At 45.0% G+C, this 19,978-nt stretch overlaps 1 protein-coding gene across 1 annotated transcript in view; it reads left to right on the top strand.

Moving 5' to 3' along the window:
- VAV1 (vav guanine nucleotide exchange factor 1) overlaps positions 1-19,978 on the top strand; it is a 409,433-nt gene that overhangs the window by 233,084 nt on the left and 156,371 nt on the right. Inside the window, exons 8-11 of the mRNA XM_069230534.1 lie at positions 3,026-3,129; positions 10,217-10,316; positions 12,691-12,786; positions 19,292-19,360. Coding sequence (XP_069086635.1) covers positions 3,026-3,129; positions 10,217-10,316; positions 12,691-12,786; positions 19,292-19,360 — 369 coding nt within the window. The remainder of the gene's footprint in view (positions 1-3,025; positions 3,130-10,216; positions 10,317-12,690; positions 12,787-19,291; positions 19,361-19,978) is intronic.

Here is a 19,978-nt window from a genome sequence, read left to right as displayed (position 1 = left end):
CACACAGCCTTCGGCCATGTGCGGCGCGCTGTTGGATGCTGGGCCTAGCCTGTGGCTAGGCCTTAGAGCCAACCCCTATATTCCCACACTGTGCACAGCCTTTGGTCCATGGTGTATGAGTGTGTCAATAAGTATTTGAGTGGGTGTCTGAGTGTCACTTGGTTTCTCATTGGCTGCATGTGTGTGTCAATGGGTCTGTGAGTGTGTGTATGAGTGACTAAGTGGACCTCTGAGTGGGAGTGCAAGTGTCTATCTGAGTCTGTGAGTGGGTATGTGAGTGTCTGACTGGGTCTGGCAGTGCGTGCCTTATTGTGTGAGTGAGTTTGTGAACATATATTTTATTGTAATTTTGTTAGGTAGAGTTTGTGACTCCATCGCTGCGTTACATGGGGGTCCGTGCTGAGCAACGCAAAGGAATCCAGACTCAACGATCGTTTAAAACTAATAAGGGGGTCTCTGAGACACCCATTAATAATCCTCATGGGGTCAGAGTACCTCTACCCTGGCCCCTTCTATTATTTTCAGCCTCTTATTCCATCCCCCACGACCATGCCCCTGTACATAAAAGGGCAGGCGCAACTTTCTTCACAGGTTTCAACAAACCAATCACACTACTGCTTCTGTTGTGTGGAGCCGCGATGCTCCGCACAGGAGTCGCGATGGATCCGTGTCCCTATGTATACAAATTTGTTTACCACTTAATAATTAGAAAACCACTGAACGAATTCACACCAAATCACAAGAATGTCACTTTCTAGACCAGGCCCTAGCTTTCTGCCAAATTTGGTGTAATTCGATCCAGTAGGTCAGGCGCTATCGCTGTTCAAAATCCCTATAGAAAAACAAATGGAGAAAAGGCGTTTTGGGAACCCAACTTTTTCTCAGCCACCACTTGATGGATCACCCCGAAACGTTCCTTGCTGCAGCTCACTTGAGGGTCAAATCTTTTTTGAAAATTTTGTGAAGATTTGTCAACCAGCACCAAAGATATAGGCAAGTAGAAAAATGCTTTTTCTATAGAAACTAGGTCCTAACTATAGCTAACTAGTGGCCACTGCCACTAGGTTATATATACATATATATACACTTACCTGTAAGAACTTTACAACAAATATGCCTTTACCATTTATTCCTTACAATTAAATTTGTTGTAAAGGCATGCATGGTAATGTTGCATGAGTGGTTAAGCCTGCATGGAAATGGCATGCAGGATTCAATCTTTGTTGTAAAGGCTATTTCTCCTATAGCACTAACCATAAAAAGAACCCCCTAGTTTTGTTGCTTTGTAAATTACATGGTTTTTTTACCAGTTTAACTCAATCAAAACAGCTTCAGGTGTGCCACACTTTTGTCATAAGTAAGACTGTTAGCGCTCTAGTTGTTCATGAACATGATTCGCAAAGTCCCAGCAGGGTAAAATCACCTTAGAACAGACCACAATTCCTAAAATTAGTATGGTACCATCAACAAATGAGTTATATTGTAACTAAAATTTGTTATCACCCTTTATGCGTTTTCCTTTTTGTGACCCTCAAAACCTGTCGTTCACTACAATGCATTTCAATGGGGTGCTTTAATGTATATTGGTCCCAAGATGGCTTTCAGCACTTCCTGGTTAAAGTGCTGACAGCCATTCAAATCTCACCATGAGATCTGTGTTTAGGCTCCGCCCAGATATGCAAATTTGAGTTTCCATGAATTTCTCCTAAACTACCAAACTGATTTACACCAAATAAAAAATCACAATCTGCAGAAAAAAATCTAGCTTTCTGCCAAATTTGGTGTAATTCTGTCCAACAGTTTGGGCTATAGTCGTGTTCAAAACTCCTATGGGAAATAACATGGAAACACAAATTTTTTGACCCCCCACCCCCTTTTTCTCCACCCTCGCTTGACAGATTAACTCAAAAATTTTCATGCACAACAATAATCATCGGCACACTTTTTTGGTTAGATTTCGTGAAGATTCGTCAAACACACCAAAGATATAGGCAAGTCAAAAAATGCTTTTTCTATTGAAACATGGTCCTAACTACAGTTACCGGGAGTTCCCAGTCTAACGATGGGAAATGATTCAAGCATGTGAATCTATAGATGATACCAATGGGGAGTTACTGGTAAGTAACTAATTTTCCATCTTTAGTGATGGAACGTGACTGATGACCTCTTTGAAGGAAAACACAGTGTGTCACCCATTGCTATCAGATGCACCTCAGTGAGTTCTTGAATGTCTCATTGGCCTTGTGTGAGCCTCAAGGCCTCCTGTGTGCCTCACTGGCCTTGTACGTACCTTAATGACCTCTTGTCTGCTTCAGTGGGGTCCAGCTTGTCGCAGTGGTGCTCACATCTGCTTCAATGGGTGTATGTGTGCCTCATTGCGTGCCTTGTGTGCCTCAATTCTTTTTTGTCAAAAGGTGTTGGGCCCATATAAAGCAGAATGGCATCTACTCTACTAATATATGTCTCTGAATATTGTGCTCCCTCTGCTACAGATCAATCTTGACTTTAATCTACACATTCTACATGTCCATATGTAAAAAGTGCAATCATCAACATCACACTTTTTGAATTTAACTCAGTGTTTTTCTTTTTCTACCAACACTCCTGGACCCAGAGTTCGGTAAACACACTTTAGCATAATGTCATTTAAGAGTCATAAGATGCAAAAGAATAACCTAATTTGGTTTAAGTAATTCCTTGTGAGAAGTTAAAGAACAACCTGTCACCGGTGCTTGTGATGTGTAATATACAGCAAAAACATATTTGGTGCAAAACATAAAATAAGAACTTAATATTGTACAATCTGTGTCATAATGAACAAATCCATGTGTCACCAGACCTTCCTTTTTGTTTTTTTGGAGGGTGAATTAGTAGCTTTATATGCTTGTTCCATTATTTCACTCCACCCAAAGAATATATAGTATACAACAAGGGTAAGGACCACTTATGTTCATTTTTTTTTTTATGTCAAATTTCCTTGGATAATATGTCTGAACGGTTACAGTGTTTCTGACCTGTTTTCTAGGATCTGCTGAAAGTTCATCAAGAATTCTGTAAAGAGGTGAAAAAATCAATTACTTCCAATAGTGCCCAAGACTTGTACCAAGTGTTCCTTAAGTACAAGGAGAGGTGAGATTATTATACTGGTGCAGGTAAGGACATCTGTCACTTACCATCAGCCATCATTTCCTCACACATTGTCATTCTTTCATCATGCTGTTCCCCGTTTCCTCACACTCTTTCATCACAATCCATCCCATTTTACAGACCTACATTTTGCCCTATTCCTTCACTTTGCCTACATCATTTCTTCCTCTGCCCCGTTTCCTCCCACTTTACTCTTGCTTCCTCTCATGGTGTCCCTAATTGATCACACTTTACTCTGTTGACTAACACACTAGCAAATTGTACTACTCTCTGCACCATTGTATTGAAAATCAATTTATATATTGCTTACTGCCCCTTACGATGCATTGACATGCTTTACGGCAGGTGGCATGCTTCAGAACCCAAGGTTAATGGTCAGTCAAGTGGTTATCAGTTATTGTTTGTTGTTAGGATTAATCTAGTGCTGCTATGGAAACCATTCAATCCATTTACTCTGCTTTCCTTGCAGTAGATAAAATGAAGAGAACTCAGGTGTTGTCATTAGTGGGGGCTGTATGAGCCCGTGCAAATGGTTGGTGGGACGAATAGACAGTCTAGAGCTGATTAGGTATTGTAGGTGATTACGTATTGTTTGGTTGCACAAATATGGTCTTAGAGAAGGAACAGTTATGGCCTTTAAAATGAGGTGAGGAGATTTGCAGAGATATAGTAAGATTGATTCAGCCAGGCAGACGTGTGTAGGCTCTAAGAAGATTGCCATACTTAAGAAAGAAAGAAGAGGGAACAATTGTGGTTTCTCTTAATTTTGCTTCTCATGTGTGCCTACATACAAGGTTACAGACATGGAGTGTGAACTAGGATTGCACGTTTGTTGGTTGCAGCTTGTATTGATTGTGAGGGGTAGACCACAAAGAGCAAGGTTCTAGATCCTGCTCTGCTTGTTTGGAGAAGATGTGGCAGAACTGAGTTATCATGCCATCAGGGCAAACAAAAAGTGGTGAATGTGGGTATATTGGATGTCAATGTAGTTGTACAGTAAGCGAAATAGAAATCAAAGGGGTGTGGATATGATGGCAAAAAGGAAGATGTAGAGATCTGAGTTGGGACAAAGAGGAGACCGGTGTAGAGAGGTCATCAGGCCATAGAGGACTGCTTCACAGAGATGGAGCAGGTAGAATGTTCACGTAGTACGGGATTCAAAGAAAGAGTAGGAGGAAGGGGTTGTGTGCCCTGCATTCCACTATTGGAGCCTTACCAACCACCTCCATTTCTCCCACACTTAACTCTGTATCCTCACATTCTTCTGTGTTTTCTCACACCTAACTCCAACCCACCTATTGATTTACATGCTGCCCTCTTTCCCATTAAAACATATCTTCCTAAACCTTTCTCTAGATCAGTGGTTCCCAACCTTTTGATTTCTGTGGACCCCCACTTTAACATTAATGGAACCCAGGGACTCCCACTGAATCATCATGGGAATCAGGGGACCCCCGCCTGAGTCATTACTGGAAGCTGGGGACCTAATTTGTCAATATTTGTTAATATTTTTTAATTTTCTAGGCTCTCGCGGACCCCCTGAGAAGGCTTCGCAGACCCCCAGGGGTCCCCGGACCACAGGTTGGGAACCACTGCCCTAGATCAAGTCCAGCATTCTTGTTTTTTATATTTTCAGTTCCTAAGAAAGAGTCTACCCCTATTTCCAATCCAAATGCATGCCATATTCATTGGTGTGGGGATTCTTTCATGCTTAGGCTGCATCAATGCGCTGTCTGTACTCTCCTCAAACACCATTATAGTCTTTCTCTCTGCCATGTTATCTAACACTCTGACCCTTACTGTGTACCATTTCTACCCACCCCAGTCTACCATTGCCTCACACTCCATCCTAGAGGTGTGAAAATCCTCACACACTGTGGGGATCTGTATGCTTCTTCTGTTTTTCACTTTTCTGGTTGACCCTGTGTTTTTTCCCACATTAGACCTGACATCTCGAACCCAAAGCTGGTTCACTACAAGGTGTGATTGCTCGCCATGAACATGGAACACTCTCCTGGACATGGGGTGCAATCAAAGTGGACACTGACTACTGCCTTTTCTTCCGGGTATGGGACGACATGTAGTTAGGGGCAAGTGCATATTGGCAGGGACACAGACCTTTTCACATGTACCCTTGGAAGAAGTGTCCACTTACCTTCATGGTAAAATCAGTTTAGTCCCGCATATAAGAGGGCTTTTCTCTTCTCAATGAGTTTAATTGCAATTGTGCTTATGTGTGATATGTATGAGGACTCTGTACATTGTAGGTCGTGTTCTGTGGAAGGACACCTTACATGTCACACAAGTTGGTGACTGTCTACTTCAGGGTAAACTATTCTGGTGTTCTTTTCATAGGGGTGCCACTTGGGTCTGTGTCTTTGAGCCCCCATGTAAGTTTCACGTTCATCTGCAATCCACAGTAAGCTTCGAATATGTAAAGAATGCAACAATGTATTGGTTGAAACCGTTTTGACTGCCTTTGCAGCCCAGTCTACTGATCAATCACAACCTGTATGCAGAACTGTCAACTTGAAAAAAAATCTCACTCTGTGAGCAGGGGGCGGGGCCGGGAGGGGGCAGGCCTTGTGCTGAAAAGTACCTAACTGACACTTTTGCCCCCACCCCGCCCCAAAGCCGCCTTCTTGCTTGCTGATGGTGTTGCTGATTTCCTTTGGTGTTTTCACACCAATTAATAGTCAATGGTAGTTTAAAGCCTTTAAAACCGAGCTGAAAACCAGTGGTTTTCAGCTCGTTTTCCCTGCAACTATGTGATATCGGCTCCTTACTGGGTGACTGTGTGACGGGAGCCAATATAGTGTGTCACACGTGGCACACTGTGTGAGCTGACTGGTCTGGGTATGTCCGGCGTGCAACTTCTCAAACACCATCACTTTTAGCAGTTGTTTTTCCCTTCTCCTTTTACTTTCGCATAAGAAGCCCAGAAAGAGGTCTGCAAAGTTGTCCTGCTCTGCTAAGGAAATGAGCTTTTAATATGACACACCTCTTGATTGGGCCCTATATTGCCTCCACTGCTCCACTTGTGGATAAGAACTATCCCCCAAATGCTAGTACTTTGTATTCTCCCTGACTTTAAGCTCAAGCTCTGAAGTTGTAGCTGAAAGAAAAATAGCATAACAGGACCAGGTCTTCGAGATGCGGTTCCCAAAAGACTGAGAAGATACCTAGCTCACTGGGAAGATACCTAGATCATTAGAAATACCTAGTGCTGCACACTGTGAGGAAGATATGCCGTTCTGTCCGAATGGAGAGAAATATATCCCCATACCGCGAGCATCCGACCAAGATTCAATTGACTGAGACCCGAGTGAAGGAATTAATCTACCTCTGAGCCTTTAAGGAACTGCTGCCATGCTGACCTGAAACAAACCTATGAAACAAGATCTGCATTGTCCTTATGAGAAGATCCCGAATATGATGGCTATATGAAGTTATTTGGAGGTGTAGACTTATAAGGTCTATTGCAAAATTGCTTTTTGCAATGCCTTTAGTAGTACTGCAATAGTACTACTCACATACTACAAAATGTAATTCACACAGCCACATGTGGAGACCTCCACCTCTGGGAGGGATAAGGAGGAGGTTAGGGCAGGACATGAAATACATACACCCATAGACAAAAGAGTAAGTCACATGCTATTCACAAACTACACTTTTAAATTTACTTCCGTTAAAAAGGTCCTAAAACAGTAGTAGTCCAGCTCAACCTTAGAGTATGTCAAGCACCACATGTAGTTAGGTGAATTTGTCAATGACTATAACGTTACTTTAACCTTTGGTTTCTTTCAATGAATTCCTAGGGTGTTTTTTTTTTAACAAAAGTAATATTCAATTATGATATTATGCAGCTAGGTCTTGCGGGCCACCCTGACATGCATCCAAACCTACGCTGCGCACCGCCTTTGGACATGCACAGTGGGGAATTGGCCACAGGGACCCCAATCCCCCAGTCCTTTTTTATTTTAAAGGGAAGTGGCTGTGTGGACCCCTCCCTGACCCTCATCAGGCCCTGGGGACTCCATCCCCCCAAGTTTTTTTTTTTTTTTTTTTTAAGGGGAGTGGGGAACCATAGCCCCCCTCCTGAGCCTCATCCCTCAGGGTCACTCCTTTTACAAAAGGGAGGGAGAAATCAAAGCTGGCTGATTCAAGTCCCAGAGACCCCAACCCTGGGGCCAAGTGTTGTAATCAGGTGGAGAGGGTCATAGCCCCCTTCCATTTTCAGGCCAATTTTGGCCCCAGGGACCTTATGCCTCGGGGACTAGCATAGCTAACTGGGGAGGAAGGGCACGCTACTCTGTCCCCGGGTCGATTTTGGCCACAGGGACCCCATCCCCTGCGACGTGGCTTTATAATCAGGAGGAGGCAGGGCACATGTTCCCACCATCTCAGGGCCGATTTCAGCCCCAGGGACCCCATCCCCTGGGGCCTGGTTTGATTATCAGGGCCAGTTTTGTCCTCGGCACTCCATCTCCAAAGGTGCGGCATTATAATCAGGGGAAGGGTGCGCACAGCTACACCCCATCTCCGGGCCAATTTCTGTGCTGGTGAGCCCATTCCATGGGTCCTGGCTTTATTATTAGGGGGCGGGGGCATGTGGCACCCTTCACTGGGCCAATTTATACACTGGTATTTGGCAGTGTAAGCAAGCTACTGTAGCAAAGAGGTTCAGCAGTCAGCATGCAGTCGTGGTCATCTGGCTGGAATCTCCCTCTAACGTGCATGGGACAGAGAAGTGATTTATAATAAAACAACTGGTGTTCTAAGAAAAGTCCCCACGTAAGGAAGGATATGTATGTTTCTGTGAATGCCGGAGACACAGCGTACCACTTATGCCGTCAACCCTATCTGGCTGCGGCCTTGAGGAAAGCACAGGGTGAAATGAATGCAGTGCTAATAATGTAATGCTTTCCTAAGCGAAAGAACAAACAGATAGAGAAAATAAAACAACACCGCAAATATGGCTAATGCTAGAAAAATAAAGAGATGCTGAATAAAATATAACTGGGCTAAAATGCACAACGGCAGGCCTAGTTTACTAACATATTGTGTCTAAAACATGGCTAAAATAGCTATACTACAGGGCCACATGGCCTCCTTCCTCTTTTAGTTAAATTTCGAGCCCAGGGTGGTCTCTGCAGGGCCTTTTGAGGTCTGAGGGGGAGCAGCATGGCCTCTCTCCCCATGTATTTTTTTTATTTCAACCCTGGGGGTGGGCTCCCCAGGCCTTCTGAGATTCGGGGAGGTGGAGGCCATGTGCCCCTCCGCCACCCCCCCCCCCCCCCACACCCCCCCCCCCCCCCCCTCCCCATACAAAGTAACTTCGGCATAGGGAGTGGGCACCTTGGGGACTCCAATGGCTGCTCGTCCCCCTCCTCATTCATAATATGTTTGACCCCCTGGGGTAGACCCTCCGGGGCTTCTAATGCCCCCTTAACTATAACTCATGGCCTAAAGTTACTTAACAGCACAAGTTATAGTTTCTTCAGATAAGTATAACTACAAGTATAACCATAACTGCTGAATTTCTATGGTTATGTATGGGTAAAACATGAACTGTCCCTGTAACCTTTCTTTTTTTCCACAAAAAGGGTATTTCTAGACAAAGATCTAGCTGTCTGTCAAATCTGGTATAATTAAGTTCAGTGGTGCAGGGCTGTAGCTGTGTCTAAATATTGCAAAATCCCCATAGGCATTGCATGGGGAAATGACTCAAACAGATGGACCCACTAAAGAACAAAAATATATTGCCACTACAACATTTCATCTTCCATCTTCCTCAGGTAGTACAAGATTGTTTACTCTGTGACTGCATAGCTCACACTGCTCGATTTTTGAAAAAGCATAATGAATAAAGGCTGCATTTAGAATGTGAAATCAATGCAGTCCTACGATCTCTTGAGATATGTAGTAATCAGATGGTATTGTCAGTGATGTTTAGTCCATCTGGATGCAATGATTTTAAATGGTACATCCAGATGTTTTCACTGGAGTTCAGTAGGTCTTCCTTTGAGACTTTACACAGGGAAAATCCTCAAATCGGATAGCAAATGGTCCACAAAGCTAAAATTATTGGCTGCAGGCTGGTAAAGTTCTTACTAACTATTGCTATTAATGATTGCTGACTTGTGATTCCCTGGGATCTCCCATATTTACTACTAAAATGTCAAACTATATATGCAGAGATCGCGTAGAAGAGACAGGAGAGGCAGAGGTATCTGACCGTAGGTTAGTACTTAGCATTTTGTGGTATGAGAGTAGTACTGCTGTTGTGCTTGTTCACGTACTAAAAAATGTAGCATGTATATAGTTCATATTTGTTTACATCCACTGACTGGATTGACATTGATATGTTTAAGAGTAAGACTTGAGATTGGTACTGGACCAAATATTGAACTGCTAAATAGTATCACAGATTGCAGTTAGTCTATCATCTAGTGTCACTTTTTGCAGATGAATCTATTGCTTGCATATAAAAGTGTAGTGATAGAATCATGTTTAGGGCTATTATCTCAGAAGGACAAAATGCACATACTGCACAGTCTCCTGCTCTTCATTGCCTCACCCTCAGCCCCACCCAGCTTTTCTTTTTCTCACACTCACCCATGCAAACCTCTCCATTCCCACGTTTATACTCCAAGGCCTCATTCCTAAATTCTTCACCATCCCGCCTATTCCCACACAGTCCAATCCCCACAAGCTTCGGCCTTCTCTCAAATTCCACCTGTCGACCCTCTCCCTAATCCCTCACATGCTTCCACACCTTGCCTTCTAGTCTTTCAAATCCACTTTAAAAAAACACTGATTATCTGACTTTGAATTGCACAAGCTTCTGTCCCTTCTCTGGCAGACCATTGCATGAGCATTTTGTAGCTATTCCTTTGCACTCCCCCACAAAATGTCTCCTACTTTCCCTCACAATGCAACCCTACACATTCTTCTCTTTAAATTTTACCCAAACAGCATTCCTCCTACATTCCATTCCACTACACTGCCGACTCCTACTCTTAAAATCACCTGTAACTCCGATTCTGTATTCTCTCTCCTGTCTTAGGTTCTTGCTGTATGGCCGATACTGTAGTCAGGTGGAGTTTGCCACCAAGCACCTGGATAAGACGGCGAATGAGCGGGAGGACGTGCAGATGAAGTTGGAGGTCAGAGGTCATTTAAGTTGACTCTTTTGGACACCATTTGCTATAGAGCAAATAGCGCAGTATACTACGCCAATTCCTATGGTTTACTTCAGAATCCAAAACTGTATTTAACTCTTGAAAAATCAAGAAATTGCTACCCCCAAGACCCATAGTTCTACTAACCAAATCAGTATCCAAGAGTCCTCCATTCAAGCTGCCACATGACAGAGTTTGTTCCATCCTATAGAATTCTCAGAGTCCCTCTGGATAAGTGCCTTTTTGTGCCCCACGCACAATTGCATGTGAGGTCATGCTGTCATTTCAGGTAAGACTACCATGTGACATTGTGAACGTAGGCTCTGCCAGGCTTTCAGAGACTGCTGTAGTTATCTAGCTTCCAGAAAAGGACTGAAGTAGTTACCTTAGCCATGGGAAGACTTCAAATCGAAAGTATGAGTACTGTTATTTGGTGTGCTGACCATTGAGGCGATAAGGTTTCCTTGGGGGCTGATTGAGAGGCATCATCCTCTCATACCATAGGCCCTAATTTGGACCTCGGCGGTCTTTTCTCAAGACCGCTGAGGTACCGCCGTGCTGAAGACCGCCAGTGCAGGCGGTTTTCCGCACAGCGTATTATGACTGCTGGCAGCCCCCCGCCCTTTTTCAGAGGGAGAGCCGCCAGCAGCCATACTGGCGGTCAGCGGTGAAGTGGAGGCTGCTCCACCTCCACCACCACGTCATCAGAACACCGCCCACTGAATCACATCCCAGGATTCGGTGTGGCGGTGTTCTGGTGATGGGGTGCTGGCGGCGGAGCAGCCCCCATGGATCCCGTTCCCTCCCGGAGGATCACCGGACCAGGTAAGGTGATCGTCCGTTAGGGGAGGGGGGTGGGGGTGTGTTGTGTATTGTGTGCGTGCATGGGGGTGTGCGTGTGTAGAGGGGATGTGTGAGTGTGTGTATGCATGCGGGAGTGTGTGGTGTGTGTATGGGAAATGTGTGCGTTTATGTCTGTGTGTATGTCTGTGTATGTGTGCATGTATGTGTGTGTGTATGTGTAGTAGTTGTATGAGTGCGTGTAGGGGGTGTGTGTGTCAATGTTTGGGGGTGTGTGGGGAGGGGGGGTCCTACCACCTTTGGGGGTAGTAGAGGGGTCGTGTGTTTGGGGGGAGGACTCTGGGGAGAGGGGTGGGGGAGACCCCTATCCGTGCCAGGGAACGTATTCCCTGGCACTGATAGTGCCTACCGCCATGGATTTAGTGGCAGTACAGAACCCCACGAAATACATGGTGGTATGCGGGGTCGTGATGCCGCCGGCGGTGTAGTGACGCCCGCCGGGCTGGAGACCGAAGTCTCCAGCCCTGCGGTCGTTACCACCCTGGCGGTCAGAGTGGAGAAGTGGCGGTTTGGCATGTCGGTCACCGCCATGCTTGTAATTTCATTTTTTTTCCGCCGGCCTGTTTGCGGTATTACCGCCACTTCTCCACTGACCGCCAGGGTTGTAATGAGGGCCATAGTGGCCTATCTTTGGTGGTATCTATCCCTGCCATTATAAAATCGGAGTAGGTCCACTGAAAAATCTGGAAGTGAATTTATATTTTAAGAAGCTTTTACCAGGATTGTATATGACTGAAAACAATCACAACCATTGTGAAGGATTAGGAGACTAAGGACTAAAGGTATGACTCCGGTCTTGTGCTAGGGGGTATGTCTGTATCATTTTGCTCTCTTCCAAGCTTGCTTGTAAAGCAGAAACATAATAGGCTCTTGTCACTAAAAAGCCTCTCTTTGTGCCTTTGCGCCACCCTATGCATTTTAGTAGTGTAGGAACTGCAGGTACATTGCGGTGGTAAAGAGGAACCACGGTTCACCTACTGCCTACAGTCTCTAGAAGAAACCTCTAACTTGATTGAGTCTGAAAATGTATTTATTCAATAAAAGATCTTTAAGTCAAAGTATAATAATACCTCAGCAACCGTGGTGAAGGCAAACTCCGCGATAAAAGAATATGCATCTGTGAGCCCTTGGGACTCTGTGCAGATGATCTTCAGAAAGTATCAACATTAATACAAAGCTTTGGCTGACCATGTGAAAATCTAAAATCCTTGCCTCAGGTTAAAGCGTTAAGTCACATCTTGACTCTGAGACTGTTTTTTTTGCAGTTAACAGCATTAGCATGAGCAAGGAGACATGGTAGTTACTGTTTGTAACAGTTATGCCATCACATAGAATAATTAATTTCATTTTACATTTAGAAGAGACATGACTGAACAGTGTGTCAAGCCATCTAGTTGTGTATAACTCCAGGTATCTTTGTCCATGATATAGACATATGACCCTGTTGGTGTTAATCTGTTCATTATACTCAGCTGACATCTGCATTCTCCATCTACAGGAGTGTTCAAAAAGAGCAAATAACGGAAGGTTCAGTCTGCGTGACCTGCTGATGGTACCAATGCAGCGTGTACTGAAATATCACCTTTTACTACATGTAAGTACAGGGCAACCCTTACTCATAGTAATCATTGTCTCTACTTGTGCTCTGTCACTGCTATCTCACCTCTGTGGCATCACTGATATCCATCCATCTTTGTGGATGGATGCTTTGTCCCTTATGGCCTACAATCCTTGTGCCCTCACAGGCTTCCTAAAAAACAAAACTGTTAAATGTATGTAAAAGTCTCAGCTACTGGTAATTGCTCAGAGCCACATTCCATCCATCACTCCAAACAGTGACCAGCCATATTCAAACTACACTTAGGCCCTTATTACGGCTTCGGCGGTCTTTTTGCAAAACCGCTAAAGCCGCTGCCGCCAGCATACCGCATATTTTGAGTTGCTTAGTATTTCTGTCCATTTACGGGTGGAAATCCAACCCCGACGGCCTGGCCGACGGAGAAAGAGAAGCAGTTCCACCGCCAGCACCACCACACCAACAGGACTCAGCCTGCGGTATTACGATGCGTAATACAGCATGGCGGTGTCGTGTACGGCGGTGCGGTGCTGGCGGTGGAAGATGCCAGGACCCATCCTCTACCAGATAACCACCTTGCTGAAACTGGTAAGTGGACCATCCGAAAGGGGGGGAGGGGTGTTGGGTGCATGTGTGTGGTGTGTGCGTGTATGTGTAGCGGAATAGGTGTGCGTGAGTGCGTGTGTGTATGCATGTGTGCATGGAGGTGTGGATGTGTGGGGGTGCATGTGTCGATGACAGGAATGGTGATTCCTGTCACCGGGAGCACTACTGCCAGGCTTTTCGTGGTGGGGCGACCTCTGCGAAAAGCCCGGCGGTATGCTGCCTCCTAATACAGCCAGCGGTCTGAGGCCTGCCGCCAGCCCGGAGGAGCTCACCACCAGCCGAATCGGTGTGACCGCACTGGCGGGCCTGGCGGCGCTGTGACAGTTTAGCTTTGGCTAAACCAACCTACTTGTAATGCAGCAGTCTTTACGGCCGGGTCCGCGGCGGTAAGACCACCACAGCGGGTGTGGCGGTCTTAAGACTGCCACACTGGTAATGAAGCCCTTAATCTGGACCAATAGGAACAGAAAGGCCACGTCTCCTCCATATGGAATCCAGGCAAGCCCTTACTGTTCTAGCCCTGCCATCTCTGGGTGGGCTGTCACAGATACCCCCATTCCATGTGTCTGTCACTGACATCCTGTGCCAGTGCTCTGTCACTGACTCCCTCCACTCACTGATACCCTTTTTATTTGCAAAAAGAACAGATGATGGACGGAATGCTGAACAATGCAAACATTCACCCCCAGTCACAAAGGGTATGCCCAGACATGGGTCCCGTGCTCCCCATGCCACTGGATTCAAGCTAGCCTGGCAGAGGAGGGGTGATACCCCGAAACTGGTCCCAGGTTGCTTGTTTCCAGTCCAGGGAAGACCTGGCCTGGCAGTTTGGTCTGGACTGTTCCAATGGGGAACGGGGTCAAGACTGATTTGCATATGGCTCAGTCCAAACTGGGATGGCACGGGCAGCAAAAAAATGAAGGATTTAGGCCCAGATCTCTGTACTGGGGTGAATGTTTGACATTGTTCAGCATTCCGTTCATCACTTGTTCTTTTTTTACATTTGTTGCCCTAAGTGGGAAGGGTATGCCCAGACATGGGTCCCGTGCTCCCCATGCCACTGGATTTAAGCTAGCCTGGCAGAGGAGGGGTGATACCCCGAAACTGGTCCCAGGTTGCTTGTTTCCAGTCAAGGGAAGACCTGGCCTGGCAGTTTGGGCTGGACTGTTCCCATGGGGGAACAGGGTCAAGACTGATTTAAATGGCTGCGTCGGAAACTAGAAAGGCACAGCAGCAAAAAAAAACGATGGATTTAGGCCCAGATCTCTGTACTCGGGTGAATGTTTGACATTGTTTGGCATTCTGTTCATCACTTGTTCTTTTTTTTACATTTGTTGCCCTAAGTGGGAAGGGTATGCCCAGACGTGGGTCCCGTGCTCCCCATGCCACTGGATTTAAGCTAGCCTGGCAGAGGGGGGTGATACCCCGAAACCGGTCCCATGATGCTTGTTTCCAGTCCAGGGAAGACCTGGCCTGGCACTTCCGGCTGGACGGTTCGCATGGGGAACAGGTCAAGACTGGTTTGTAAATGGCTGCGTCCAAACTGGAGTGGCATGGGCAGCAAAAAAACGATGGATTTAGGCCCAGATCTCCGTATGGGGGTGAATGTTTGACGTTGTTCAACATTCCGTCCATCACTTGTTCTTTTTTGAACTTGGAATGTACAAGGCATTAGCAGCCTAACCTACAATGAAGAAGCAGTCACATACTGGCAAAAAGTCAATGCAGTTATCCTGCAAGGAATGCAATTATGCTTCCCTGATTGGTACCTGCAGTTCTGTTCAGCAACAATCAAAATGAAGGAAAAGGTAGACCAAAATGGCCATTTACAGTGTATTAGAATTAGGTGTTGCCACAGAAATAATCCATCTCTCTGAACCATGGGAGTTCTTGTCAATAACTGGGTGAGGGACCCTAGGGCACCCCTCTTGCTAATAAACATTTACATCCACCCACACCCTCACTCCAAATGTGAGATTATACCCAAGCCTGAATCAATAATAACTGATCTAAGCCTAGCATATGATGCAGTCTACATGATTCTATCAGGCGATTTCAAAACAAATGTTTTAATTAACTGCCAAGGAGATAAGACAATGCTTTTACAAGACGACCTTTGCCGTATTCCCCATCAAGTGACCCCCACTGCCAAGAACACTTGAGGATCATAGACTACACCTTTATTAGTCTCCCTTTGTTTGGGTATTGAAGTAATTGAAGTTCTTCAAAATCGATGCTCGCACACAAAGCAACCTTAATCCACATTCCCTGCAACTAAGTAATAAATGTCCGCTATTTGACAAAAACACTGACTTGGGCTCTGTAACACACACAACAAGCCTAAAGAGACTACAATGGAAAGGCGTCTCTGCGAGGGCTCTCGGAAGCATTGAAGATCATTCTAGTTCATAGATAACCTGACCTCCAAGGGCTTGAGCCTGTGTAGAGCCTGGGAATTGGTAGCAAAAAACTTGATTGAAGTCACAGTCAGCGTGGATTCGCACACCTTTAAAATATTCTGCCGAGGGCTTCCATCCAGTGTAAGGGCCATTAAAAAGGAACTACGTAAATTGCTTACATCCCTTATAAATAATCCAACCAAGATGGGCCTAACTGCTAAACTCGCAGCCATTAGGAAGATATGTAAGAAGGAAATATGGGCACTCCAACACATTGTCACAACAATTTCTAGGCGACCCTCCTCGTTGCAAGTAAACCAAGAAACTTGAAAAAAAACATGGAGATTGTGATCTATCGCCATCCTCAGGCGGCAAACTCTGCAAACATCGCCTCTCACTGATGGGAAGATTTCATCACCATGGCACAAAAAACACATGCAATGTCTTACCAAAGCCTTCAAGTAGCAGGAATCATCAATGGTAGACACTACAGAAATCCAGCCATGTAAGGTAATGAGTAGAGCAGCAGAGACTGCCGGGCCCGAAATGGGTGCAGAAACAGACCCACTAAATCAGCAGGGCACAGAACAGATAGCGTTTTGCTGCAAACAGGTTACAGATGTCATGTCCATGGGCCGATGACAAGGTGCCCCAAGACCAAATGGCCAACCGCAACAACTATTCAAAGACAGCTTGGAATTCTGGGTCTCTCTACTGACTCAATGTGTCATCACAGAACAAATCCTCTTGTCTTGGGAGGGGCGACAATTTACCCCATTTATCTAATCTCCCTATTGGGCAACGAAGCTAAATAGTACGCAGACCTCTTATTTGGGGAATTCACCCCTATCCCCACAGGGTTTAGAAAGGGGCTGAGAACCACTGCAAATATCCTTCTATTGTCTTCACTAGTGGACACAACAATAAAAAAAAACTTGATATACAATTGTTTTATTGATTTTAAAGCAGCTTTTAATTCAATTCCAGACAATCATTTATGGCAGAAGCTGCCTGCAAAGATAAACCCTCCACTCCTCTTAAAAAGCATTGTCAACCTACACTGCAACACATGGTTTTAAGTCAAACTGAGGGAACGGCAGATCCCTGTCACAAAAAATACAGAAGGCAGAGCTCAAACAAGGCTGCTGCCTCCAAACTGGGATATAAACCATTCTGTTGTCTTTTAAATGCCGTTGACAATCTCTTATTACCCGAGACTAGAGCGGGGCTACAGCGGCTCTTGGACTCTCTCCAATTCTACACTAATCAAAATGGGCTCACCATCAACCTTACAAGGACAATGGCCATAAGCAGACAGAAAAACAAATCAGGCAGGTGACATCTAAATGGTCTGGAAGTTTGCACCATTGCAGAATATAAATACTTGGGCGTCACCATAGACAACCACCAAACCTTCCAACACAAACAGCTTTTAAAGTCGAAAGCAGCAATGTGTTTCTATGCATTCCACAAGCTCTCCAAAAAATCTACGGTCCTTCCTTAGAACCTCTAATGTAGGTGATCCACACTAAGCTAGCGCCTACCGTAGCCTACGGTTCAGTGGTCATGTACGGGGAGGCTCCAGCCTGCTGAACAAGTTAGTAGTGTGCATCTACAAAAAACTATTCTGTTTACCTAAACTCACCTCTTCTGCCCAAACCCGCATGAACTTGGCCTGTACAGTCGAGTCCTGAACAGACAAGACACCTTCCTGGAAATCTGTTTTAAGCTGCGCTCAGCAGGCTACGATACCTTAGAGAACTAACTATGGACTGAAATAACAAAAACGGCTAGCCTCTCTGTTGCCGGAGGATTCCTGGATCAGTTAAGAACCTACAGGCCATCACACTATGGGAAACACATTTCATGGTTAGCCGACAAACAAAAAAAGTCTCACGTTTGCATGCCTGGGTGATTTTAGGTAGCCTAGCAAGGACCCCAGGGACCGCATCAGTCCCCAAATACACACGTCAACGAACGTCAAACAACAAGTTATTTGACACAGACTTGGGAAGCTACCAACCTTGGTCTGCCAACCTGCATATAAAAGGGAAACATCAAGTAACCTATGCAGGCTGTGCCTCTCCTGCAGGAAAAAGCTTGTGCATATCACCTGGATTGCCCTGCTCTGCTAAACAAAAGACGGGTGCTTCTAAAATCATAGTTCCAAGCCTTGGGCATTCGTTTCTGCAGGCCTGCCATAATTGCCTGCCTTTCCGCTGATCACCCCATTCTGATAGGGAGGTTCTTGAAATTCACGCAGGGGTATGAGAGAACTCTGAACAATCTAGCCCACTTAGACTAACATTCAGGAATGTATAGTGAGAAGTGACAGTGATCGGCAATTCTGTTCCTAACCCCCGTGGCCCACGAAAGTGATCATACCTTGCACCCAGCATCTATACCTCTCCCATGTAAGCCATTCTGGCAAGTCACTCATGCTCCAGTTTGTACGTTTTGTCATTAATATTTTTAAACTTATATTTTCCTTTAACCGCTTCAACAGGAATGCGTAGTGAGAAGTGTCAGTGACTTACGACACCGTTTTTAACTTTTGCGGCTCATGAAACATATTTGTAAATCGCACCATGAAAAGTCAAGACAGTACTCCACATGTATGATTTTCTCGTGCAAGCCATCCTTGCAGGTCACCCATGCTCTATTTTGAAAGTTTTGATATTACATTTTTAACTTGTATTTTTTAACCTGTAAGTTCTTTTTATGCAAGTCATTCTCCCAGTGTTTGGTAGCATGCAGAATAAGAGAACTGTTATGTAATGGTTTTCATTAGTCATCCAAATAAATAAATAATAAACGATTAACTTGATATTCTCAAATCTCTGTACTGTGCCAGTTCCTTACTCTGACCTATGTGCTAATAGGCCATGTAAAAAAATTCTGATTCAGAGTGGGATATAATCTGACGCACCCCATAATATTCATGAGGCTAGTTGCAAATTGGGGCTCACCCCAACAGCAGACCACGAGGTATGTAATTAGCTTTTAATAAACCTTTTTTCTAAATGCAACTCTTTTTCTTAAACGAAACTTGGCTGTGTTAAACAAAAATACTTATTATTAAACGTGTGTGAGAGAGTTGGCAGTGGTTCTCTGTACTACTGCCTACTCCCCAAAAAATATGGAAAAATTCAGAAAGAGAAAGAGGTTCCCATGACTACTTTGGAAATGGGTTATCATTTTAACACAGTAGTTGCTAACTTTTAGTGTTTTGGGCTCAGATTATGGTTTTAAAACCTTGATACATTGCCTTCCGAATCACTGTTTGGAAGAGATGTCTACAACACGCCTCTTTAAAACAGCAATTTGGCATGGGATCAAAATACTACTTTAGCAGTTGGTAGACGGTTACTTTGTCCTAAAATTGGATTTGGACATTAGAAAAAGCATTTTGCTTTCACAAACTCAGAATAATAGCATTTACAATCATAAAAATGCTTTGTTACTAGCATCCTCTCAAATTTGTTCTGCCACTAACATTTTGCCGCCCCTGTTGCTAGGAGCTGGTGAAACACACCACCGATGCCTCCGAGAAGGACAATCTGAAGCTGGCTCTAGACGCTATGAGAGTAAGTGTATCTGCTTCCAGTACCTAGGGAAGGAGATGGGTGGAACTGGAGGGAGAGTATGATATATACGGGGAAAGGGGTCCCAGACGATTTGAGAGTGTCGGGGTAATGAGATATGGAGTAAACGATGGCGTAGGAGTTAAGAGTGGAGATTATAGGAATGACAGTCAGGGGCGATGAGAGAGGGTGTGCAGAAGGGTAGAAGAGGTGAGTGTGGAAAAAATGGAACTGAGGAAAAGTAAGAGTAGGGGAGTGAGGATTGGTGAAAATTGGAGATTGTATGGAAGGATACAGCAGAGTGGAAATTAGACAGTGCACATTCCGAGGGTGCTGGACGGCCCCCTCTATGCTACGAGATAGCACTCAGCTCCTTTAAGGGAGCTGAGTGCTATCTCGCAGCACTGTTCAGACCGGCGGGAGTGCTCTCTTGTAATAGGGTGGGAAGGGGACGCCACTGTCATGGTGGTGGCGCCCCCCGCAAGTTTGGCAGTACCATGTTGGGACCGCCAAACTCGTAATGAGACCCTTTTGGTTACTCTTCATGTGATTGAAAGTAGTGTATTTTACACTGAGATATTAGCCATTCGTTTTTAGCAGATTTGTTTATTATTTCAACTT

Source organism: Pleurodeles waltl, chromosome 4_2 (genome assembly GCF_031143425.1).
Source record: "Pleurodeles waltl isolate 20211129_DDA chromosome 4_2, aPleWal1.hap1.20221129, whole genome shotgun sequence".
NCBI classification, from domain to species: domain Eukaryota; kingdom Metazoa; phylum Chordata; class Amphibia; order Caudata; family Salamandridae; genus Pleurodeles; species Pleurodeles waltl.
The sequence above is the reverse complement of the archived record's forward strand: the minus strand, read 5'-3'. Positions and strand labels throughout refer to the sequence as shown.